General features: G+C 39.6%; 1 protein-coding gene across 6 annotated transcripts in view; it reads left to right on the top strand.

The window, feature by feature from the left end:
* Positions 1–27,170, top strand: part of nf1a (neurofibromin 1a) — a 323,930-nt gene that overhangs the window by 80,895 nt on the left and 215,865 nt on the right. For all 6 annotated transcript variants that reach the window (XM_060848387.1, XM_060848386.1, XM_060848383.1 and 3 more), the window contains exons 10-17: positions 791–919; positions 2,473–2,547; positions 5,916–6,047; positions 8,505–8,639; positions 12,535–12,648; positions 13,106–13,185; positions 22,463–22,586; positions 25,345–25,591. In XM_060848387.1, the coding sequence (XP_060704370.1) occupies positions 791–919; positions 2,473–2,547; positions 5,916–6,047; positions 8,505–8,639; positions 12,535–12,648; positions 13,106–13,185; positions 22,463–22,586; positions 25,345–25,591 (1,036 nt within the window). The remainder of the gene's footprint in view (positions 1–790; positions 920–2,472; positions 2,548–5,915; positions 6,048–8,504; positions 8,640–12,534; positions 12,649–13,105; positions 13,186–22,462; positions 22,587–25,344; positions 25,592–27,170) is intronic.

Below are 27,170 nucleotides of genomic sequence, written 5' to 3'. Positions count from 1 at the left end.
ATTCTGTGAATGCCTCCCTGATTGCTGGGAACTGCCTTTAAACAAATTGAGTGTTTTTACTAAACACCCTTGTGCCTTTTTTTTTAAATTGAGAAGACACTGACATCTATTTATTACTTCCTGGACTTTCTAACATGGCCTGCATGTTCCTTTCTCTCCTCCATCCCCCATCCCAAAAAAATCACCCTGCCCCACTTCATGCATCTAATTTCTCTGTGGCAATTGTCCTTTTTTATTTAATAGTGGGATAAGTGGATACGAACATGATTTATGATTTTCAACTTGATGACAAAATGCAAATCTTAAATTAGTTTAACCTGTAAAATATTAAAGACATCTTTGCCTAGTTCTGAAGTGACGTGCAACAACCGCACGTTTAATACCGGATACATTGCCTTTGTTTTTAGACAAGACTGACCTAAGTGGTTGTGTCATGCAGGGCAGCAGATGGGCAGGTCAGTGTTGGGGATACATAGCGATGCCTGTCAATACATTAATGCCTAGGCTAGGTTAAAGCCAAAACATCATACTTGTCTTCAATTCCAAAAGTATAAGCAAGTCCAAATGTATAAATTCAAACAATGCACACTGTCTAAAGGATAGGGATAGCATTAAAATGAGCGAATGCTACCGCAATGTTTCCTTTCTCCTTTTATATTTTGATTGAACTGGGAACTTTCAAAGTGATCCAAAAAACAATATCCATGAACTTCATCTGATCAATGCATTAGATTATCACATCTGTAATTCTTTGTTTTGATAATTGCTTTGGTCTGTTTTTATTTCATAGGCCCTGTTGTTTAATCCTAGCAAGCCTTTCTCCAGAGGTGCTGGCAGCCAGAGTGCAGATGTAGATCTCATGATAGACTGTTTTGTTTCCTGTTTTCGCATCAACCCTCACAATAATAATCACTTCAAGGTATTTAACTAAACTTTCTTTCTGCTTTGGAAAAGTTCAATTCAAATTTCTTGATATCTGAGGGGATCATATTTTAGAATATGGTATAGGAATTGAAACTAGTTACAATAAGACTTTGACATTTGTAAAAAGGTAACTTGATATCACTGGTACAAATTAATCTGTAGAGGAGTTAGGATGGGAAAAGGCCAACATGAAGAATACGCTGGACTACATTTATTTGTGATGGAACCAACTAATTATGCTGCTGTCCCTTGACCTCATGCATGCATTCATGGTTTGGTCAATATAGAGCTGTCAGCTTGGCTATATAGGTGAAATTTTGAACTGCTTCTAAATGGAGAATTATAGAAGAAGAATCAATACTCACGTACAAGGACTGGGAACAAGAATTGACCGTTCAGCTCCTCATAACTCCTCTTTTATTCACTTGGGAACTGGAAAAATAAATGGAAATGGATGCATTCCGACACTTTGACAAACGCTTCAGATGCCAGTTGCTTGGTAAGAAAGAAAAACTGAGAACTTGGGGGGAAAAAACACTTAGTTATGGGAACTGCGAATAACATTGTTGATTGTTTGCTTGTTGCTGTGGGAAGGTGACGGCCTGTCCTCTAACGATTGTTCAGCTGGTGAGAGATTGCAGCCTGGAGTTTCCACAGCCAGCTTCCCTGGTGTTAGGTTGTAAATGACTGCACTGATTGCCATCATTTGTCAAGCTTATGTAGGAGTTTCAACTGGCAACCGTATGTATTAATGGCAGTTGACTACTGGCCCACAGCATCTCTGTAAAAGTTTTTCACTTTAGTTTTCTGTTGGGGAGCTTCATAATTGCAGCTGAATGAAATGAACCTATTCTTAGAGTAAAATCAGTACAATGAAGTAGCATACATACTAGGCCACAAAAGATTACCAGGGATTATGCAAAATGATTATATTACACAAGGAAGAAGAATAATCCATTCTGGAACTGGAATAATTGTCATATTGTGAAGCCAAGGTAGTTGATCAATTTCATGATGGCTACTCACGAAACATTGGGCATGGCTTTTTTTTTGAAAAGTGATGTTAGATCTTTTCTGTTCATTACTGTCCTGAAGTGTTAGGTCTTTGGAGATGAGTGTTGATTCTCAGGCTTGAGTGCTACTATTGGACCAAGAGTAGCATAACTGGGGGAAATGGAGTTTTAATTGCACAACATTTCTGTCCGATAAAGGATTTAAAAGAGCGGACAACGCTGTGAACAAAGTATGTGAAATATAACCTGTTCTATTTAAATGTTTGATTTAAAAAGTACCTTTTTAAATTATTCTTGGGATGAGATTGTTACTCGCAATGCTACATTGTGTTATCCTGCTACAAGAAGGTGGTGCTTTTTCATGATTTTATTTCGCAAGTGACACTTCAGATAGTGCTAAGAGCCAATAAAGAAGTGTGCTGATCTCAAGCTTGATGGGAGGCTGCTTTCTGACATCTTGAACAATCTGGCAAAGGTATAGTGCTGTTTTGGATTCTATCTTTGTGCTAAGGTCAGTTTCTTTGTTTTGTGACAGATCTGTTTGGCTTCCTCCTCCCCTCCAACCTTTCATTATGTGTTGGTTAATTCACTGCACAGAATTATTACAAATGTAAGTATTCCTTAATTCTTTTCAGCTGGATAATTAGATTAAATTAGATTACTTACTTAGTGTGAAACAGGCCCTTCAAGTCTACACTGATCCTCTGAAGAGCAACCCACCCAGACTCATTCCCCTACATTTACCCCTTCACCTAACACTATGGGCAATTTACCATGGCCAATTCACTTGATCTGCACATCTTTGGACTGTGGGAGGAAACCGGAGCACCCAGAGGAAACCCATGCAGACATAGGGAGAATGTGCAAACTCCACACAGTCAGTTGCGGGAATTGAACCCAAGTCCCTGACGCTGTGAGGCAGCAGTGCTAACTGCTGTGCCACCGTGCTGCCCTTTAGATTTGAATGGTTTCTGCTGATGTAATTTACAAGCTTCTAAATGCTCTCTTGGTATCTGTGGTAAAAGCATGATGTGAATAATGTTAATTGTGGCTTTGATTAAACAATCATCAATTCAGTTTAAATTTGCATATATGAAGATTTCTGGCATTGACTTTGAATTGGATGCATTTTAAACTGGGAATGTTGGGTGCTGCTCTGGCAGCACACCATTCTTTTAATTTGCACAGAATAAAAGACCTTCCATTTCTCTTCACTTGGAAATTGGTAGTAATATTGGGGCAACCTCCTGAGTAATCTGCTAGTCCTTTGGCTAATCTTGTTAATTTAGTGCCTGGGACCAATTTTGGTTGAAAAAAGCTTGAGTGCTGATGATTTGAAATTCAAATGCAAGTGATGAAGACACAACAGATGATTAAGCAACCATGAAGAGAAAAGAAGGGTTCACATATTTACAAACTGACCAAGATTGATGTTTTCGTCTTTCTGGTGTTGAAAGCTGAGGTATCCTAAATTGTTGCTCAGCAGAAGTCAGTTGGCCCTGCATGGAGCCTCAACTTGAGAATACCATGTACCCAGTTTCTACATTCAGCCTTCAGTGAAGTTGTTCTATTGTGAGATTCTTAAATAGTCCAAAGGTTAACAAGTATCCCTGGTCCAAATGGATTAGAAATGAGATTCAGATGTTGTCAAGGAAATATTTGCTGACCTTAAAAAGGTAAACAAACAATGTCTTCATAAGCAAGCAGCTTTGAAGGAATCATTCATTGTTTCTCAGGACATGATCATAATTTAACTATTTTTCTAAGATTGTTTCCTTGAACTTTGCAGTTTCTTCAAACAGAAGTGTAACTATTTAATGGAACTGGCCACTTGTATTATTTGAAAATAACTGATCAAAGAACCAAGTTTTATCTTGCCTATCCTTCTCTATTGAGAGCACAATTTAATGTTAATTAAAAGTTGCTTAGTTTAAAGATTAATTTTAATGTATAGTTTGCTTTGTTTCCGTTAGTTCATTAGAATTATATGAAAACTTCAAATAATCAAGAACAGAATATTGTTGAAGTGAAACTGATACTGGTGACAAACCTAGAGCATTTGAGGTGCTCAAACAAATATAGTAGAGTTGGGGGTTCTGAGTGAAGAGTGCATCAGCTGATGCTCTTTTCCAGCAGATGCTGTGGAAGAAGTAATGAGAATTTGAGAATTTCAGCGAAGTGCTCAGCTATGGATGCTGGAAATGTGGAATCAAAGCACACAACACTGCTGCTCAGCAGCTAAGGCAGGAAGTCTAAAGAGAATGTTAAAATTTCAGGCTCATGACTTTGCATCAGGATAGTAAAAGATTGTTGCATAATTAATTAGCAGCAGCAGCAATTGGGCAGTTATTTTGTCCAAGATTGCCTCTCCTGGGAGAGACCAGAGTTCCAGTTTGTTATTAGACTGCGTGAGGGGAGTTGATTAGGAAGGAGAGATTTCTGAAGAAAGCTAATTGACCTGTGACACTCTTGCACCTCCTAGTGGTTGACTCAAGAGCGGCATTGATTATGACTTGATGCAAGGCAGACTTAAACAGAGGAGAAAATCTGCCGATGTAAATTAAGTTAGAAAAAGAGAGCTGAAGAAAGAACTAATTTTTTTTCATTAATGGGAGGGGAAACGTACAAATATGCTTGCATTTGAAGTTTGAATCCTGTAAATGATTGGAGTGAATGAGGGAAGAGCAAACAATATGGGCATAAATATTTTCCTTTAACTACAGAAGCTAGTGCAAGCCTGTAGTGTTTTGTCGTGAAATATTTTTGACTCCACAGTCAGTAATATTATGCTTTTGCCTGAAACACGTGACAAATAAATAGCCAGTGGCTGAGATAGTCATGAACTATGATGTTTAAAAGTAACAATGTTGTATTTTCAGTGGTGTCTGAAGTTAACAAAAGACTGAAGATTTCTTGAAGTCATGGCAGTTTTACAGTTGTGGCTTATTTGATTTGCTGTGCTGCCTTTCTGGTTCTCCTGTGGTTTCTGAATTAGGATAATTTAAGCCTGGAAGCACTTTTCATCTATCAGCGCTGCTTGAATACAGCTTGATTACTTCCTGTCGCTGAATAAACAAATAGTCAATTCACATTTCCTGTACTGGTTTCCTCCTCCTCCATCTCCCCCCACAAAATCTACTTCTGTCTAAGAGAAGATTAGTCATTAGCCTTGCAGTACTGTTAGAGATGCATTTGAACATGCAAGGCCTAGTCTAAACTAGTATTACTTCGCAAACCAGTGTCATTTGACAGGAAACTCGAAATATAAAAAAGCAGTTGTACCATCTTGGTCAGTTAGAAACTGCTGAGGGAATGATTGGTGCACATCAATGGTGTTTAATCATGGCAACCCACTTAAGAAAAAGGAACTTAAAATTGTAGCTGCTTTTGTGAAGATGCTACAGTCCTCATAAATTTTGGAAGCAAATTGGGACTCAATGACTTCCATTCAACTTCTAGGATCAGTTGAAAAAGCAGAGGCCTGAGGTTTATGTTCTTTGGACATGATATCATTATTAACAGCATTGTTAGGTGCTGCATGTACAAAGTTAGTTGGGGAACTGGTCTTTCACCACTAGGAACTAAACTTGAACGAGGCCTGAACTAATACTGATTTTGTAAATTTCTGTAATAATGTGCACACAGTTCTATGTGGGAGCAAGTTCACAGCACAGTTAACACAGAGTTCTGTGAAGGACATGAAGATGGGGTGGGTGGGTGAGGGGGGAAAGAGGTGAAATCGTCTTGTACATGTATCAAAGACCTGCAGGGAAACTATGTAGTTTTCAAGGTTGTACAGGTGCAAAAACTCTTGTCTGCCCTTCTGTATTAACAGGTTAAATTATGAAGATTTCAGTCAAAATAAATGAGAGGTAGTCATTCAATTGTACTGTGATAAACTGTCTCATTTTGTTCTCTTGTTTCCTTGCTCTTCACCTACATCCTTCAAAATCTGCCTCCGTTCGTTTACACCTTCAGTCTGCAGTGGATTGGTGGCCTAAGATCGATGCTGTGTACTGTTACTCAGGAGAACTTAGAGGCATGTTAGCGGAAACTTTGAATCGGGTGATGCAGAGCTGCACCGCACACGCTCCCTTGCGTATGACGTCGGTATGCCCCTTTAGCAGTTTCTTATTATTTGAATGTTTCCATCATGCCATTCCTGCAGTTTTTCCATAACTGTTTGTCTGGGAGATACAGTTTGTAGCACAATTTTTTTTTGAACCATGCATCCCTAAATAAAAATAAATCTGTGATTTTGCAACAGTTAGAATATATCAGTCTAAATACTTAACCAATTCAGTGGGATACAAGTCATCGTTGGATTTCTATTCTTAGTCTGGAGAGTAAACATTGAGCAATTCCTTTCAGTGTAGTAAAGGTAGAGTTTTTGATTTGGTAAAGAATCACATTTTTACTGTAGTGGAATGGAGAAATTTGTCAATATTTTCAATCCAGCTCTGTTTGGAAAGGAGTAGTTCTTTTGAGAGAACAAGTAGGAATGTTTTTAGTTGAGCTTTTGCAGGGTACTTTTCAGTAGTGGATAGACAAATACAAATACTTGCCATGTACTGGCACAGTTGGTTCCTTTTAGTATGGAAACTTGAAATCAGCTTAGAACAAAAGATTAAACGTGTTAAGTAGACAAAAGAAGAAACTTTGTTGAGGTGAAATGAGAGGGATTTTGCTATATAGCTGTATGTATTAGGAATTAAGAATTATGCATTTTGCCACCATGTGCACACGAGGAAATGTTTCATAGCATAACCTTAAACACAAACTGGAAGCCCAAGATGTTTTACTAGAATATGGGCAAGTCTTCGGTTTCATTATGTACTGTAGGTTCATTTTTTTTAGTCGCCTCCCTGAGAGGAGAATGTTCATATTATCATCATTAAGTACGATTACCTTTTCAAATAGTATTACGTGGTCTTGATTCCAAGATTTTGCTTTCTTTGTAGCCTATGTCCTTCCCACCTGAGATGTCAGGTGCCATCATCCCAGATCCTCAACAACATTTGCAAACCTAGCTGTTGAGCAAGCAAATAGTAAAAAGTCATGACATGTCCTTGCAGTCAGCTGTACAGTATATGGATACATTTCTGTTGCTACTTGTGACTGTTAATCTTCGCCAGATGAGGGAGGGTGACGGATGAAGATATGTGCCTTAGAGATTTTGACGTCTCAACTGAGGAGCAAAATATTTAGATCAGACCAGTGCTGCTTTCTGGACCAATGGGAACATAATGGAAGCCATACATTTAGAACATTAACGGTTCATTTTTACCTTATGGTTCATTTATTTATCTTTTCACTAGTATCTATTGTTCTGATACTTGGCTTAATTCCTTAGCTGGAAGGTTAGGAAAAGTAATTGCCAAAGAAACAGTTGGACAATCAACTTTTGACCTTATTCTACAGGAGCAATAGCACAGATGTTTGATGTTTACTGTTTTTCACATTGGATACTTGCTGTGTATGTGTTTGTTTTATACTGTAGTCTGTTTTGCACATTGGTGTTGAATTGACACTACACAACTGGACAGACCAGGTAAATCTTTGTACTTGTCTATCACTGGTATTTTAGATTTCTAATGATTGAAGTGCTAAGGGGATCATGCTTGTACATTATATAGAGAAAAGGTGATTTATTTTCTTAAGTGGATGTAATGGAGTATTGCAGGTTGGGAATCCAGAACTAAATTTGTGTAGCTTTGCCTTCTGAACCTTTAGTTTGCTGTTTTATTGAACATGATTAACTTGGACCCTAATATTACTTTATTCCTGTCCATACATAGCAATTAGATGAGTATTGTGGTTGCAAAGCTTTTCCCAAGAATCAAAAGCTGAGTATGTTGACTGTTGGTGAATTGGAGCCTATTGACCAAAACTACTGGCAGCTTATTGGGAGGGGGTGGGGGAAGTATATTAGTTGTAAAACATGTTGCAAAGCCTTTCATTCCATTACTCATTTGTTAATGTATATTTAGTATCACCTGTTCGGATAGGTAGCAGCTGTTTAACATGGCTACTCTGACATTGATTGGTGGTGCTTTGTCTTCTGCTTTATTTTCTGTGCTTATTGGCTGCTGTCGCTCACATGATCAGATGCCAACCAGTCACTGTTTTGCATGGCAGTGGGCTTCTGTTGCTGTAAGTATGATTCATAGTAACTATCACAGAAAAGCAATTAGACCACTGCCTTTTCTGTGCTTAGTTACATTAGTAAACACTACATAATCCATCTAGGTCTGACTATGTAGCATGCATCCACCTTCTCAAATAAGATCTTAACTGTTGGAAAAAGATCAGATTAAGTTTTAAACAGCACCTTTTCTGCCATGCATTTACTAATGTTTCACATGTTCATTGCTTTCTAATTGCTTTTCAGATCTGTGGACTGGTTATAATATGTGTATGTATTTACAGGCTAATCTTGTTAACATATGAGTCAGATATTAGTGCATTTAAAGTCAGAGCAGTATTTTAATTTGTATTATCAGGTGAATTGTGAGAAATAGATTACTGATTTTCATGATTGCCCTTTTTGAAAATAATTTATTTCAGAGCCTTACATTCAAGGAAAAAATGACCAGCCTTAAATTTAAAGAAAAACCAACAGACTCAGAAACCCGAAGTTATAAATTTTTATTGTTGGCCATTGTGAAATTAATTCATGGAGACCCAAAGCTTATGTTACATGTAAGTATTGGAGTGGGACGCAAGATTCAAAACTTGGATGGAGTATTCATGTGCTATTTATTTGTGATTAATTCATCAGAAATGGAAGATTTAAAAAATGTGAAAGTTATTATGCATTGTGTTTTTTATTCCTAGGATGATGGTAAATTTGTTTTCTCATGGATGCTAATGTGTCACTTCTGTTACTCCCAATTCTTAAGCCTTACTATGACTATCCAGTTGAGCACTGTTTTGAATTGCTAGGTTCCAAACATTATTTCATGTGTAATGAATAGAATTCTAATAATAAAAAACATGAAAGTTTTGACGTCAACAAGACAACAAATGATTTTTAGTACCAGTTGAATTGCTATTGTCTTCTATATGAAGATATTTGACAATTCTATGCATCAGTGCAAACCTGACTTGGTGTTGAGGGAGCGTGAAGACTCAGGGAGACTTGAATCAACTCCCCAACTGAGGATTATCAGAATTGAAAAACATTAGGCCAAGGGCTCTTGAATTAAGGCATCAAAGTCATGATTTCTCTGTAGACCAATCAATGCTGCTGTCAGGTGTATGCAGATGCATTGAATTAGCAAAAATGTAATCTTACAACTGTGTAGTTGAGCTAATGATATGCAAGACTCTTTTGAGATTCAGATCCAATTTCATTCCGTTGTACAACTGGAATAAGGAATATTGCTGTTAGAAATCCTTAGCATCACTAGTCACTGAGTCTGTTCAGCCTGAATGTGAAACTTGCTGATATTAATTGTAAAGAATTTGTGATTTGAAGCACTAAACTCTGCAGCACAATCAGACTGGGGAAGCTGAAAATGGCTGTTATGTCAGATGGGATGATATTGTATAGGCAGAAGATGTCCATACACTGCACCCGTTTCAACTGAACAAAGTTAATGAGAGCCATTCTCTGTTGCATTTCTTAGGGTAATGCCTTGATCAATTAAAGTTGTCATGCCTGAAACTTGAAGAAAACTCCGTAGTTAACTGTCAGTCATCATTAATTGGTACACTCTTCATGATATCACCTTGACCAATTGGTCCACTTGCCAACCAATCAGCACTGTCTGTTTTGTACAGTATTAGTATTGTTTTTCCTTTTTGATGTTTCCTGTGAATTGTTTTGAAGGCATGATGAAAACCTTGGACAAAATGTCTATTTTTAAGGCCATATTCAGGCCTGTATTACTTCAAATTCATAAGAGTCAGAGTCCAAAAGCATGGAGACATGCCCTTGGGCCCAAACTGCTCCATGCTGACCCAAATGTCCATTCACACTAATCCCATTTCCTTGCACTTGACCCATATCCTCCAAACCTTTCCTATCCATGTATTTGTCCAAATGCCTTTTAAATATTGTTAATGTACCTGCCTCAATCACTTCAGCTGTCAGCTCATTCCATATGTGTACCACTCTGTCAAAAAGTTGCCTCTCAGGTTCCCTTTTATTTTCCCTCTAGCCTGAAACTGATGCCCTCTCGTCCTTGATTCCCCAACCCTCGGAAAAAGACTGAGTGCATTCACCCTAGCCAACCTCACGATCTTTTACACTTCTGCAAGATCCTCCACTCAGTTTCTTAGCTTGTCCAACCTATAACTCAGACCCCTAAATCTGGCAGCATCCTTGTAAATTTCTTCTGCACTCTTTCCAGTTTAATAGCGTTCTTCTAGCAAGGTGACCAGAACTGAACACAATACTCAACTTGGTGCATGTTGCCACAATTATGTCCTCCCTCCAGCCCATGGCATATATTTGTTCTCCTCCTGCGTAAGGATCCTCAATTTGAAGATTCTTATTTTTATCACTCTTCAGTCTTGCCTGCCCATACCTCCACAATCATCTCCAGCCTCTCAGAGATATCCATGCTCTCCCAGTCTGGTCACTTTGGTTTTGCCCAATCGTCATTGCACCCCCATTGGCAACTGTTCTTTCAACTATCTGGGCTCAGGGCTCTGGGATTCTCTCTCGATCTCTCCCTCACTCCTCCTGTAAGATGTTCCCTCAAAATCTGTTTTCATTAATATCTCTTCGAATCATTGAGATTCTATGGAATGGAAGCAGGTCATTTGGTCCTCTGAAGAGTGTACCACCCAGACCCAATCCCCTGCCCCATAGCTCTGCCCTTCCCATGCCTAACCCACCTAGACTGCACATCCCTGAACAACACAGGGCAATTTAGCAGGGCCCATCTACATAATCTGCACATGTTTGAACCACAGGAGAAAACTGAAGTGCCTGGAGGAAACCCACGTAGACACAAGGAGAACGTGTTAACTCCACACAGTCAGTCCCTGAGGGTGGAATCGAACCCAGGTCCCTGGCGCTCTGAGGCAGTGCTGAGTTGAACACTGAGCTACTGTGCTGCCCCTGTATTTGATTGTGCTTTAAGGAAAAACAAAATGGCACATTAACTCCTTAGTATTGTATAACTGACTGCAAAAGAAATCCTTGGGCCTCCTTGGAAGAGGATTTATGTAAAGGAATATTAATGTCTTGCAGCAATTGCTCAAGGCTTGGTAAGGTCACACCTTTATTGCTCAATTTACCTAAGAAAGGATATACTTTCCATAGATGGATTGCAAATAAGGCCACACTGGACGCATTGTTGGGGTAATGGGATCTTCCTATGGGGAAAGATTCTGGAGAATGTGCCTACGTTTTCCAGCATTAAGAATGAACAGTGACCTAATTTGAAGCATGCAAACCTGACATAGAACTTGTAAGGGTAGATGTCGGAAGAATATTTCCTTTGCTTGGTGAGTCTAGAACCAGGGGATAGAGTCTCAGAAAACTCAGTTGAGGGGTTTCTTCACTCTGAACGTGGTTAATTGTTGGAATTCTGTACTCCAGGCAGATCAGTTATTGAGGATGTTATGGTTGGAGATTACTAATTTTCTAGATATTAGTAGTATCAGCTAATACGAGGTTAGAGCAATGTGGAGACGAATTACACACTGAGTCAGCTGAGAAATCGAACATGCACATTGTTAAATGAATCCGAGCATGATGAGAGGAACAGTTTTGCTGCCAGTCATGATAGTGATGGATTTCAGTCTGGTATGTATGAAATGAAACTTGAGATTATCGAGGGAAGCACAGCTGAACAGATTTTTAGTCATGTTGGTAATGGTTATTTAGTTTAGAATATGAATAGAAATTGATTGGAATTTCAGGTGACGTGACACAGCAACCTATCAACGTGTTAGGTGACACTAGCTGAAAGATGTCTAAAATCGAATAGCAGCAATTTATATTAAATATGAACTAAGTCTGTTCTGTGAGCTAAAAGAATTAATATTGCAATGTTTGCTTGATAACAATGCACAACTTGCAACTTAAACCCTTAGAAACTTTGTGCCAAAGCTGAAGACAACATTATGAGCAAGTTTTTTAATTATAAAGTTAAACATTTTATACCAAATGTCCTGTTCAGAAAAAAAGGTCATGGTCTTAGTCATATTTTAAGAATTAAATTTTATTTTCAAAAGGGCAAGAGGACACCGTGTGTAGTGCAGTGGTAATGTCATGCATTGTGCAATTCAAAACCTCAGGCCAGTGTTCTGGAAATATGGATTTGAATCCTATTTTGGCAGGTGGTGAAATTTGAATTCAATTCAAAGAAAAACTGGAATAAAAAGTTAACCTAATGGTGACCATTGTTGTGAAAAGCTACCTGGTTTACAGGAAAGGAAAATTGCCATTTTCCCTGATCTGACCTGTGTGTGACTCTGCAATACAGCTGAAACTGTCCTCTGGGCAGCTAGGGAAGGGCAATAAATGCTGGCCAGCCCACATCCCATGAATGATTCTTAAGAAAAAGTGGGAAATGTTTTAAACTGGACTTTCTTTTTCCACTTTCTGCTTTCCAAAATGTTGTCCGTTGTTGTGCAGAATCCAGGGAAACTTGGACATGAAATTCAGAGCAGCACTGCTGAGTTAATAACTGGTTTGGTTCAACTGGTTCCACAGATGAGTATGCCTGAGATAGCACAGGAAGCCATGGAGGTAAGGACAACATGTATTGTTGCAGTTCTCTTTCCAAAGACATATATGTTTTGCATTTGTTCCTTTTTGCGTGTCTTTTCACTTAGTGCTGGCTTCTTTTGTTTTAAAAGTTCTGGTGAGCATCAAAAATGTTAGTCTTCACAGATGCCAATAAATCCACTGTGCAATTCCATTTGCCTTCCTTTGTGTTTTATAGGTACCTTTTCACAGCAGCCTTTCACTTTTAAAAAAGGACCATTTATCAGAATGACTAAAACATGCTCAGGATTGTTTACTCGAGGTTAACCTTACTGATAACCTAAGTCTTGAATCTAAAATGTTGATGATCAAATTGTTCTGTAATTGGAAACATCAGTGCATAGACCACTGAGAGATCCAAAAATTTGGTTGCAAGTTCTGGCCAGTAACAGGGCATGCATGAATTTGTTATAAATGTTCTTTCTGTTCCTATTTTCAGGCCTTGTTGGTTCTTCACCAACCAGAAAACATAGAGTTATGGAATCCAGATGCGCCAATAGAAACCTTCTGGGATATAAGGTGAGGATTATGGGCATGTTCTGTAACCTTCGGAAAGTTTATATTATAAATGTGTTGCTCTTGTACCTATTCTACATCATTATTGCATTTGGAATTTGGAAGGGTTGAGAGTCTTTCTGGATGTAAAATGTGTATAGTTCAAAATAAATCTGGCAATAACATTGAAACGTTGTTGAAATAATTTCAGAGCATGCGCATCATAGGAGAGCTGCTCCCACAGCACATTGCAAACCCTGATTTCCTACAACCAAGATGGAAAAGGGCAGCAAATGCATGTGAAAAACACCACCTGCAAGATCCCCACAAGCCACATACTGTCCTGACTTGAACCTATATCACAGTTTCTTAATTGTCACTTGGTCAGAATTCTAGAACATTCATAGTGCTGTTGGGGTCCCAATCCCAAGGACTGCAGAGCTTCACGCAGGCCTCCATGGTAATTGGGGATGAGCAATAAATGCAATTTGAGCTGATTGTTTGAATCTCACATGGATATCTTTTGTAAAAAAAAATCAAGTCTCCATTTAATTGTTTTAACTGAGCACCATCCATTCCTAATAAATTAAACTGCATTCATTTCAGGCCAACAGGGAAGGCAGCTGAACTCAGGGCATGGTTAGGAACATGGGACTGGGATATCATAGCAGTTACAGAAACATGGCTTAGGGATCGGCAGAACTGGCAGCTTAATGTTCCAGGTTACAAATGCTACAGGAAGGATGGAAGGGGCGGCAAGAGAGGAGGGGGAGTGGTGGCTTTGATAAGGGATAGCATTACAGCTGTACTGAGAGAGGATATTCCCAGAAGGTAATTTGAGTGGAACTGAGAAAGAAGAAAGGGATGATCACCTTATTGGGATTGTATTATAAACCCCCTAACAGTCTGAGAGAAATTGAGAAACAAACTTGTAAGGGGACATCTGCTATCTGTAAGAATAATAGGGTGGTTATGATAGGGGATTTTAACTTTCCAAACATAGACTGGGACTGCCATAGTGTTAAGGATTTAGATGGAGAGGAATTTCTTAAGTGTGTACAAGAAAATTTTCTGATTCAGTATGCGGATGTACCTGTTAAGAAGGGGCAAGATTTGACCTACTCTTGGGAAATAAGGCACGGCAGGTGACTGAGGTGTCAGTGGGGGAGCACTTTGGGGCCAATGACCATAATTCTATTAAAATAGTGATGGAAAAGGATAGACCAGATCTAAAAGTTGTAGTTCTAAATTGGAGAAAGGCAAATTTTGACTGTATTAGGCAAGAACTTTCAAAAGCTGATTGGAGGCAGATGTTAGCAGGTACAGGGACGGCTGGAAAATGGAAAGCCTTCAGAAATAAGATAATAAAAATCCAGAGAAAGTATATTGCTGTTAGGGTGAAACGGAAGGCTGTTAGGTATAGGGAATGCTGGATGACTAAAGTAATTGAGGGTCAGGTTAAGAAAAAGAAGGAAGCATATGTCAGATATAGACAGGAGAGATCGAGTGAATCCTTAGAGTATAAAGGCAGTAAGAGTATACTTAAGAAGGAAATGAGGAGGGCAAGAGGGGACATGAGAGAGCTTTGGCAAATAGAGTTAAGGAGAAGCCAAAGGGTTTTTATAAATACATTAAGGACTAAAAGGTAACTAAGGAGAGAATAGGACCCCTCAAAAATCAGCAAGGCAGCTTTTGTATAAAGCTGCAGAAAATAGGGGAGATACTAAATAAGTATTTTGCATTCGTGTTTACTGTGGAAAAGGGCATGAAAGATATAGAATGCAGGGAAATAGATGGTGACATCTTGAAAAATGTCCAGATTACAGAGGAGGAAGTGCTGGATGTTTTAAAACGCATAAAGGTGGATAAATTCCGAGGACCTGATCAGGTGTACCCAAGGGCTCCGTGGGAAGCTAGAGAAGTGATTGCTGGACCTCTTGCTGAGATATTTGTATCATCGATAGTCACAGGTGAGATGTTGGAAGACTGGAGGTTGGCTGACGTGGTGCCACTGTTTAAGAAAGGTGCTCAGGACAAACCAGGGAACTATAGACCAGTGAGCCTGGCGTTGGTGGTTGGAAGGAATCCTGAGGGACAGGATGTACATGGCAAGGCAAGGACTGATCAGGGATAGTCAACATGGTTTTGTGTGTGGGAAATCATGCCTCACAAACTTGATTGAGTTTTTTTAAGAAGTGATAAAGAAGATTGATGAGGGCAAAGTGGTGGATGTGATCTATATGGACTTCAGTAAGGACTTCGACAAGGTTCCCAATGGGATTACTGGCTAGCGAGGTTAGATCTCATGGAATACAGGGAGAACTAGCCATTTGGGCACAGAACTGTCTCAAAGATAGAAGAACGAGGGTGGTGGTCGAGGATTGTTTTCCAAACTGGAGGCCTGTGACTAGTGGAGTGCCACAAGGACTGTCGCTGCGTCCACTACTTTTCGTCATTTATTTAACTGATTTCAAATGCAAGCATAAGATGTATAGTTAGTAAGTTTGCAGATGACACCAAAATTGGAGGTATAGTGGATAGCGAAGAAGGTTACCTCAGATTACACCAGGATCTTGATCAGATGGGCCAGTGGGGTGAGAAGTGGCAGATGGAGTTTAATTCAGATAAATGCGAGGTGCTGCATTTTGGGAAAGCAAATCTTAGCAGGACTTATTCACTTAATGATAAGGCCCTGGGGCGGGTTGCTGAACAAAGAGACCTTGGAGTGCAGGTTCATAGCTCCCAGAAAGTGGAGTCGCAGGTAGGTAGGATAGTGAAGGTGGTGTTTGGTATGCTTTCCTTTATTGTCAGAGTACTGAGTACAGGAGTTGGGAGGTCATGTTGCTGCTGCACAGGACATTGGTTAGGCCGCTGTTGGAATATTGCATGCAATTCTGGTCTCCTTCCTATCGGAAAGATGTTGTGAAACCCGAAAGGGTTCAGAAAAGATTTACAAGGATGTTGCCAGGTTTTGGAGGATTTGAGTTGTAGGGAGAGGCTGAATAGGTTGGGGCTGTTTTCCCTGGAGTGTCAGAGGCTGAGGGGTGACCTTTATAGAGGTTTACAAAATTATGAGGAGCATGGATAGGATAAATAGACGCAGTCTCTCTTCCCTGGGGTTGGGGAGTCCAGAACTAGAGGGGAAAGATATAAAAGAGACCTAAGGGGCAACTATTTCACACAGTGGTATGTGTATAAAATAAGCTGTCAGAGGAAGTGGTGGAGGCTGGTACAATTACAACATTTTAAAAGGCATTTGGATGGGAAGATGAATAGGAAGGGTTTGGAGGGATATGGGCTGGGTGCTGGCAGGTGGGACTAGATTGGGTTGGGATATTTGGTCAGCATGGATGGGTTGGACCCAAGGGTCTGTTTCAATGCTGTACGTCCTAAGACTCTAATTGTCCTGCTCTTTCAATTATATTTTGCTTTAGATGTAGAATGATAGGCATCTTATTTTCACATTTGACTCTACCTATATGTGGAGTGGATAAGAGGGTGCAGGTGCAGTTCTATGAGGAAGGAATTTCCAGGATTTTGACTTGACAACACAAAAAGAATGATGTGTAATTCCAAGTTGGGATAGTGTGTAACTTGGGGAAATTATACATGGCTGTGTTTCAATGTGTCTGGTCTCCTTGTTCTTATAGATGTTTTTAGATTACTTATAGTGTGGAAACAGGCCCTTCGGCTCAACAAGTCCACACCGACCCGCAGAACCACAACCCACCCATACTCCTGCATTTACTCCCTTCACCTAACACTACGGGCAATTTGGCATGGCCAATTCACCTGACCCGCACATCTTTGGACTGTGGGAGGAAACGGGAGCACCCGGAGGAAACCCACGCAGACATGGGGGGAATGTGTGGAGTTTGCCTGAGGTGGGAATTGAATCCAGGTCTCTGGCGCTGTGAGGCAGCAGTGCTAACCACTTTGCCACAGTGCCCCGTGTTGTGGGTTTGGAAGATGATGACTGAGGGACCTTTGGTGAGTTGTTGCAATGCATCTTGTAGATAATACACATTGCTGTCACTGTGTCGGTAGTGAAGGGATTTAATGTTGAAATTGCTTTGTCTTGGCTGTTGTCAGCTGTCATGTTCTTGGAGCTGCATCTGTCAAGGAAGTGGAGGATATTCTTTTGTAATGCTGACTTGAGCCTGTGTACAGGCAGGTGGTGAACTAGTAGTTGCAGAAGGAGGCAGTGAAGACGGTATGACCTTGGGATATTATCGTTAGACTGTTGATCCAGACACTCAGGTAATGTTCTGGGGACCCTGGTTCAAATCCCACCGTGGCAGATTGTTGAATTTGAATTCAGTTTAAAAAATCTGGAATTAAGCTTGAATGATCATGCATCCAATGCTAATTGTTGGAAAAATCCATCTGGTTTACTAATGTCCTTTAGGGAAAGAAATCTGTCCTCACTTGGTCTAGTCCATATGTGACTCCAGACTACAGCAATGTGGTTGACTGTTGATTGATTGTTCTCTGGGCTGAGCCAGTGATGTCCAAATCCCTTGAATGAACAAAAACAAATTCTGTATATATGATGGGGTAAGTGTGTGGCTGGTCTGGAACATGTAAGGGGTCATGACCTGCATGGGAATATGCAGGGCCTGGAGTAGGTGCAGTTGTGGGTGTTTGTGGCAAGTAGGGGCACAGTTTAATAGTTATCCAGGAGTTAGACTAAGTTTTCAATTGTCTTAACATTTCCTGAATACCGCTCTTTACCTAACTGGAGCAAAAGTGTTTTAAATTTCCATCTTAAATGGATACTTTCGGAGGGGTCTAGGTGTAGGGAAATTATCCAGCAGAATCTTCAATTTCCCAGACAATTAGCTCAAAGGCTGTTCTTTCAGTGATTCTGCAGGGTCCCCATCAAATCTCTAATTTGAGATCATAGAGATGTACAGCATGGAAGCAGACCCTTTGACGTAGATAACTGTTTCTGCACTGTAGATTAGAGATTTGATGGGGACCTGCAACTCATTAATGACTACCAGCTATCCCAACCTAATCTAGTCCCACTTGCCAGCACTCGGCTCATATCCCTCCAAACCCTTCCTATTTATATACCCACCCAGATGCCTTACTAAAGTCCATATAGATCACATCTACTGCTTTGCCCTCCTCAATCCTCTTTGTTACTTCTTTAAAAAACTCAATCAAGTTTGTGAGACATTTCCCACGCGCAAAGCCATGTTGACTACCCCATGTCAGTCCTTGTCTTTCCAAATACATGTACATCCTGTCCTTCGGGATTCCCTCCAACAACTTGCCCACCACTGATGTCAGGCTCACTGGTCTATAGTTCTCTGGCTTGCTCTTACCACCTTTCTTTAATCATGGCACCTCATTAGGCAACCTGCTGTCTTCTGGCACCTCACCTGTGATTATCAATGATACAAGTATCTCACCAAGGGGCCCAGCAGTCGCTTCCCTACCTTTCCCACAGAGTTCTCGGGTACACCTGATCAGGTCCTGGAGATTTATCCACTTGTATGCACTTCAAGGCATCCTGCAGCACCACCTCTATTATATGGACATTGTTCAATATGTCACTGTTATGTTCTTTTCCCAAAGTTTCACACACTAGATGCAATTCGCACATGCCAACTTCCGCAAACAGTTAAAGTTTATTAAAGCTTCTACAAGCAAGGTGACCCCTTTTGATTCTGTTCACAGGCAGGCGAAGTTGGGTCAAAGTGAGGTCCTGCACAAAGAAAACCCATCAAGACAACCCCCAGTTACTCACTTTCACATGTTACCCCAGATACAATGGCAGGGTGTGATCATCCTCAGAGATAATGCAAATGCCAATGCCCTCATCTTGAGGAGCCATTATACAAATGATTTCCTGACTGTGGTTCCCCAAGACAATGTAGATGTGCAGAGAGACATTCGCATTTAATCTTTTATCGTTGCATCACCATCAATTTCCGTGCATTCTATATCTTCCATGTCCTTCTCCACAGTAAACACTCATTTTGTATCTCCCCCATTTTCTGCGGTTCTATACAAAAGTTGCCTTGCTGATCTTTGGAGGGGCCCTATTCTCTCCTTAGTTACCTTTGTGTCCTTAATTTATTTATAAAAACCCTTTGGATTCTCCTTAGCTTTGGTAAATAAAGTTATCTTATGTCCCCTTTTTGCTGTCCTGATTTCCCTCTTAAGTATACTCCTACTGCCTTTATACTCTTCTAAGGATTCACTCGATCTTTCCTATCTATATCTGACATATGCGTCCTTCTTTTTCTTAACCAAGCCCTCAATTTCTTTAGTCATCCAGCATTCCCTACCAGCCTTTCCTTTCACCCTAACAGTAATATACTTTCTCTGGATTTCTGTTATCTCATTTCTGAAGGCTTTCCATTTTCCAGCCGTCCCTTTACCTGCGAACATCTGCCTCCAATCAGCTTTTGAAAGTTCTTGCCTAATACAGTCAAAATTTACCTTTCTCCAATTTAGAACTTCAACTTTTAGTTCTGGTCTATCCTTATCCTTTTCCATTACTATTTTAAATCTAATAGAATTATGGTTGCTGGCCCCAAAGTGCTCCCCCAATGACACCTCAGTCACCTGCCCTAACTTATTTCCCAAGAGTAGGTCAAATTTTGCACCTTCTCTAGTAGGTTCACTCATGTAATGAATCAGAAATATTTGTTGTACACACTAAACAAATTCTTCTCCATCTAAATTGTGAACACTATGGCAGTCCCAGTCTATGTTTGGAAAGTGAAAATCCCCTGCCAAAACTACCCTATTATCCTTACAGATATCCTTCCAAATTTGTTAGTCAATTTCTCTCTGACTATTAGGGGTCCATAATACAATTCCAATAAGGTGACCATCCCTTTCTTATTTCTCAGTTGCACCCAGATAACTTCCCTGGATGTATGTCTGGGAATATTCTCCCTCAGTACAGCTGTAATGCTATCCCTTATCAAAAACGTCACTCCCCCTCCTCCCTTGCCTCCCTTTCTGTCTTTCCTGTAGCATTAGTATCCTGGAACATTAAGCTGCCAGTTGTGTACACCCCTGAGCCATGTTGCTGTAACAGATATGATATCCCAGTCCCATGTTCTTAACCATGGCCAAAGTTCATCTAGCTTCCCTTTTAGGCTCCCTTCAGAATCTCATCATTTTTTCTTCCTGCCATTGGTTCCAATGTGTACAATAACCTGCTGGACCCCCTCCACCTTGAGAACATTCTGCACCTTCTCTGAGACCTCCTTGATCCTGACACCAGGGAGGCAACACACCATTCTGATTTTTCGCTGCTGGCCACAAAAATGTCTGTCTGTGCCTCAGACAAGAGAGTCCTCTAACACAATCGGTATCTTGGAACCTGACGTACCCCTCATTGCATTAGAGTCAGTCTCCATACCAAATGCTTGGCTGTTTGTGCTACATCCCCCTGAAAATCTATCCCCCCCTTACGTTTTCCAAAACAGCATATTGTTTGAAATGGGGATAGCCACAGAAGACTCCTGCACTACCTGCCTATCTTTCTTGGCTTTCCTGCAGTTAACCCATCTATATGACTGTCTGCGACATTTCTCCCTTCCTATAACTGCCATCCATCACACCCCCAGCTCATGCAAATTCCTCATTTCCTCTAACTGTCTCTCCAACTGATCCATTCGATCTGATAGGACTCTCAACCAATGGCATTTATTGCAGATATAATCCTCAGTAATACAAACTACCACATCCAACAAGAAGAATATATCACTCTCCTAAGGACCATTTTTGCTTTGTCCAATCTGCAGGCCCAGAAATTAACCCCATATTATTTTTCTCCAAAACCCTGCTCCAGGCTAACTTGATATTTATGGCTTCTATTTTTAAGTTTAATCAAGAGGCATATCTCAAATTTTAAAAAAAATTCAATGATCTCTCTTAAAGATGCCATCGAGATATTTCACATTTGTGGACTTAAGTTCTTTTTCCCCCCACAGTCCTTCAAAACCAAAGTCCTCCAAGCAATATTAAAATCAGTATCTTCATAACAGTTACCCTTCGCACTGAAATACTGGGATCCCCCATTCTTGAAGATGGCGTTTTTTTAACTTTGCATTCTATTAGTTTAAATGTTCATGAGTGGATGTGACAGGACTGCAGTGCTTAAATTTGATCCATTGATTGTTTGGCAACCAAGTTGTCACCATTATTAGTAATTGGTCCTTGCAATTATTGATGTGTATGCTACTACGTCTTCAGGGATAACTTTGGAATATTTTTTCAACATTATCTGTTTTCCCCTGGAATTGTGGCCATATCAGATTCGAGAAATTAGGGCCAAGAGGAAAGAATTTTTTGGGCATTTTGGCACAGTGTGCAATGCATCAAAGTTGTTTATGAGCTGTCTTTAAAAAGTATTTGTTAGGTAGTTTTCCAGCACATCAAGACCTTCAGGCAACTGTTGCCTTTGTGTGTAATCATAATTGATGAGATGCATTGTCTGTCTTGCTTGTTGTGCCATAAAAGTCTATAAGGACCATTCCCCACACTCCGAACTTCCTGATATCCACTCGAAGCTGGCCCTACTATGATCAAGAAGCTCCTGAATCCATTGTTCAAGAAATCATAGCATGAGAGCTTATCCATCATGTCAATCTTCAGAGAGGGGAGACAAGGTACTTAGAATTTGAGGAAATCATTTCTCATTTTAACACAATGTAGCTTTCACAGTAAAACTCTGCTTAATGAATGCATTCCAGTGTATCTAATCAGTTCACATACGTCTAGAACAATTGTTTTGTGTATGTCTTTCATGACACAGCTTGCAAGGCACAGAAATTGTTTCTTGCATTGATGGAAACTAGTTTTAGCTGCAAAAATCAAACTTGTCCTTGTTCTATTTTATTCTTTCAGACTTTGAAAGTATTTAATCCAGCCCAGCTAAAAGAACTGACCTGTTTTGGGTGCACTTTCCATTTTTAACCTGCCTGGCAACTTTGAGGCAGTGGTTACAGTTCAGTTCAAGTCTAGAAGTTGTCCTCCAGATTTAACTGAAAGGAGGGGATATAATTTGTGAATAGCAAACTTGCTGTTCCCTCTCAATTCTCAAATGGTCAAGAAAAATCAAGTTTCAGGTTACACTGGACATCCTGAAAGGGTGAACTTTTGTAATGGATTGTTGATGAAGTTATACCAACTTCAATTATGGTCCTGCCAACCCCCACAATTTCTGTATTTTTAAGTTTTCCTCTCTGATGAACCGTTATGCTTCCATCCACAACTGCCAGCTATCAAACAAACCTTGTTTATGATAAGTTTTGCTTTGTGTTGACAGCTCTCAGGTTCTATTTTTCATCTGTAAAAAATTGATCGCTCATCAGATGCTGAACAGCACAGAGATTCTCAAGTGGTTGCGGGAGATTCTAATCTGTCGGAATAAGTTTCTGCTGAAGAACAAGGTAGCGTTAAACCTCAGAAATTCCTATGTGGCACTTGTGAAAAATTGAACATCTGTTTTAAAAGATAGAAATCTTTAGTGAGAAAACTTACTTGTTTCCTCCTCCAGAATAAATATTACCTGAACAGCTCAAAGACATTTTTGAGGTATAAATACCATGCAAGTATGGTCATTTTGCATGAAATCTTCACTTACAGCCAATACCTAGGAGTGCTCTTCCTTTGCTGTGTCAATTGCCACACAACTTTGAATAGGTGGAGTATATTACTTCACGCTGTTCAGTTTAAAGGGTGCTTGTAGAATATGAATGGTGATGCTTGCTCATCCTTCACCCTTATTGGTTTCCAGTTTTTCTCTTTCACTGCCCTTTCCCTGATGGATTCCAGTGTCAGTTGCTCATCCTGCATGATGAATAGCTTTAACAATGTCCCTATGCCTCTTTACTTCTACCTCCACTTTTAAAACAAGAAACTGCTTCAAACTATATCCCCCTGACATAAATAAAACAAAGAACTGCAGATGCTGCAATCTGAAACACAAACATTGCTGGAGAAACTGTGTGTGTCTGGCAGCATTTGTCAGAGAAAGCAGAGCTAACGTTTCAAATCCAGTTCTGAAGAACGATCATTGGACTTGAAATGTTAACTCTGCTTTTTCTCTGCAAGTGTTGGCAGACCTGCTGAGTTTTGCCTGCAATTTGTTTTTGATCCCTCTAACCACAGTATTGGTCATAATTTTCAACTTCCTTAGGAAAGAGGAAGATTGCCATAGATTGTGTGAAACTTGCTCTTCAATGGCATGATAATATCGTGAATAAAAGGGTCGAGACTATTTATACCATAGCAAACATAAACTGATGTTAACTTGATTTGGAATGAGTTAAAAGTTGAAAAATGGGTTCCCTTGAGTGTAATTATTGAGTTTTTACACACAAATATCGGGCACAAAGTATGCCAACTGTGATGTGAAGACAATGTTTTACAGCTTTGTATGCTTGTGATTTTCAGTTTGCTTTCTGTACAGGATTGTGAAACCTTTGAAAGGATATGTGCTCATTTAATTTATGAAATTTTTATTTGCTGCATTATGGCTGAAAAATGAAAATTTGTTTTTTTTAAGTGAAATTTAATGAGCAATTAACTATTCTGCATTTCCACCATTTTATTGTAGTTCTAAAATATTTCAATACACTTCCTGTACAATTGATTACTTTATAGTATATTGACTGTGCCAAGTGCAATAAAAGGCAAAGTCATTTCAGGTGTCCATGTATCATTTTGTTGCCATCTTCGAGTAGATGTTAACTCTTTGCTAACTGAGTACCACAGTAGCTTGTTGCAAGAGATCAGTTATTCTAATTTATTTCGTCCTGAAGTCATTACATATCCATATTCTGCTGACGGTAGGACCAACCCATTAAAGAATATCTGTGGGGCATTGTCAGCCCAATGTGAAATGGTTAACCAGAGAGTAGGACTCGGGGCTAATGTGCTGAGGTGCATTCTTTCCTGTCTCCCCTCATTCTGCCTCAATCCTTCATCCACTTGCCCTGCTTGCATTGGCAAAGTTGTTTCCTGACCGTATTATTTCAAAATTTTGCTTGTATTGAATCCTAATATTTTCCATTGGACAGATGTAAAGTTTCACCTGCAAATATTTATAGATATTTGTAATATTTTTCAATATAAAAACTGTAATACAAGTAAACTGGAATTGAAATACTCTCTGCCACCTAAGTACCTCAATGTAGTGGTATAGAAGTGTTTCTTCTGTTAACATTTCTTGAGTGAAGGTGCTAATAATTATGTCCACAAGGCAAGCAATTTGGAAGCATGCTGGTGATTCTTCATGTGGGATGGCTCAGTTTCAAACAGTCTAGATTGAGTAAGCCAACTAACAGTTAAACATTTAACGATAAAGCAATGCACATATTTTCACTCCCAAGTTGTGGTCTATGATTCTTGTTGTTCATTACTTTCTGTTGCATGAAGTAATTTGTTTTTGAATGTGTTGATGGGCAAAGTAATTTTTTTGACATGCTACATGGTTGAAGAGCCCCTTCTTAAGTGTGTTTTGCGCTTTTGAGATGACAGTTAAGATTGACACCATTTGAGAAATGCTGAGTGCAATTGTGCCAAGTTCTACTCTGCAGTGTTGTAAAATGGGCAGAGAGGGATTTGCTCATGTGATTGACCATTTGTGAGGTAGCAGTATTGGTCCAGACCCTAGCTGTAAAGGTCTGCTAGTTGGAGATTTATCTGATGAATTCTGAATTTTTTTAATAAATCACCATTACTTTTTTGCAGACTGATGCTTTTACAAACAATCCTAAGGTATTAAAAGAATGAAAGCACTTCAGTCTTCTTGAGTCATGAATCTGAATCCTTAAGTACTTAAGTCATGAAATGGAAGAATTACTTAAGTAGCTAAGGACAAAACTGAATTTTTATGCTTTGATTGAAATAGGCATTTTAAGGAGAAGATGATTTGAGTAGCTTGACTATGTAATCTGATTTCGGGAGGCTAAGAGTACTCTTGTGTTGCTGCGTTTATACATAATCGGCCTTGTAATCTTATGAACAGATGCATCATAACATGACTGGAATGTAAACAATCTTAGGATATTATCTAAAAGATATCACAAATTTTAACAAAAGGCAAGTCCACATATCACAGCAATAATTGAGTTTATAAAATGTAACAATTATCTTGTCAGTTGGGCAACTAATTATTTGGTAAACTCTCTTTTCTGAATGCAGGAGAACGCCACACTTGGCAGTGGAATTCCCATCTGTCGTCAAGCACAGACAAAGCTTGAAGTGGCTCTGTATATGTTCCTGTGGAGTCCAGATATTGAAGCTGTCCTTGTGTCCATGTCATGTTTTCGGCACCTCTGTGAGGAAGCTGATATCAGGTGTGGAGTTGATGATGTGCCTGTCCAGAGCATCCTGCCGAATTATAATACTTTCATGGAGTTTGCTTCAGTCAGCAACATGATGTCAACGGGTAACTACTTATGAATTTTGTGACTTCTTACCCAGAATGTTGCTTAATGCACTAGCGTTTATACTCACTCTTATTTTCCAAATAACTTGCAGTAAAATTTGAGAGCTTTTATGGTGACCAGTCTTGGATCTTTTGGCATTATATAATGTGCTATCTTTAAAGTAGCATTTTGGGCAGTAAGGCAAGAATGGGGATTCATAGTTAAGACTTAAACTGGAAGGGGTTGTGAATAGTTTAGATTAGATTAGATTACTTAGTGTGGAAACAGGCCCTTTGGCCCAACAAGTCCACACTGACCCTCTGAAGAGCAACCCACCCAAACCCATTCCCCTACATTTACCCCTTCACCTCACACTATGGGCAATTCTGCATGTCCAATTCACCTACTCTGCACATTTTTGGACTGTGGGAGGAAACCGGAGCACCTGGAGGAAATCCACACAGACATGGGGAGAACGTGCAAACTCCACACAGACAGTTGCCTGGGGTGGGCATTGAATCCGGGTCTTTAGCGCTGTGAGGCGGCAGTGCTAACCACTGTGACACCGTGCCGCCCAAAATACCTTTCTTTATTTTACTTCACATAATTCCTTCTCCTCCTCTCCCCATCCCACTGGTTTTCTAAATTTTGGCTTGGTGAAATTTGGAGAGAAAAGTGACATCAGATGGCAAACTGCATCACATTGTCTCTGAATGGAATGAGTACGGCATAAAGGAAACTCTTGGATAGTGTGCAGGATGTTTTACACTTCCCAATAATTTGTTGTTACATGGAATCATATAGTACATGGAGTCTGTACCACTGAATTTGAAAAGGGAAGGAACAACCCTATTGAATTCATGAAAACAAGGAAATGTAGCTGAGATTAATAGGGAAGATGTCATTTGAATTTTCAAGAGTCTCCCTCATGAGATGCTGAATTGGAGAGTCATAACTAAAATTAGAGCATGTGGCTCTGGAATGAGTAGTCAAAGGGTTGGTCACAGAACTGAAAACGAAGAACGGACTCCAAGTTGGCAAAATGTTGCAAATAGTGTTTTATAGATAGTAATGGTGAGATTACTCTGGTCCACAACAATGTAAATGACTTCAACTTGGGAATCAGAAATGCAAGTTCAAAATTTGTGCCTGATGTAAAATTGGTAAATATTTCAAAAAAGAAAATAAACATGAAGCCTAAATGTATAATTGACAAATTAATTTCAATCTTGGTTTTATGTACATTTTACTGGATTGAACAATGAGATTATGTAGTTAGAGGAAAGGGATCGAGGAGTGGTTAGAAGTAAATCACAAAAAGATGAACAGTTTAAAGCCCATCCTATAAAATTGGAAAGCAATCATTGGTATTCATTTCTAGAAAAAAACAATTTGAAAAGTAAGGAAGCTATTTAAAATCTGTATCTAGTCTTGGTTACACTACAGATGGGAAGTTGTATGTGGATGTGTTGGTGTTACTGTGAAAAGGATACGGAAAGTCTGCAAAATGAGAAAAGATTCATCTGGATGATATTGGAAAGGGGTAAACATAGCTAGCAGCAAAGGCTGACCAGTTTGGTGTTCTTTCCCTAGAAAATA

Source organism: Hemiscyllium ocellatum, chromosome 31 (assembly GCF_020745735.1).
Source record: "Hemiscyllium ocellatum isolate sHemOce1 chromosome 31, sHemOce1.pat.X.cur, whole genome shotgun sequence".
In the NCBI taxonomy this organism is placed as follows: Eukaryota; Metazoa; Chordata; class Chondrichthyes; order Orectolobiformes; family Hemiscylliidae; genus Hemiscyllium; species Hemiscyllium ocellatum.
The sequence above is the reverse complement of the archived record's forward strand: the minus strand, read 5'-3'. Positions and strand labels throughout refer to the sequence as shown.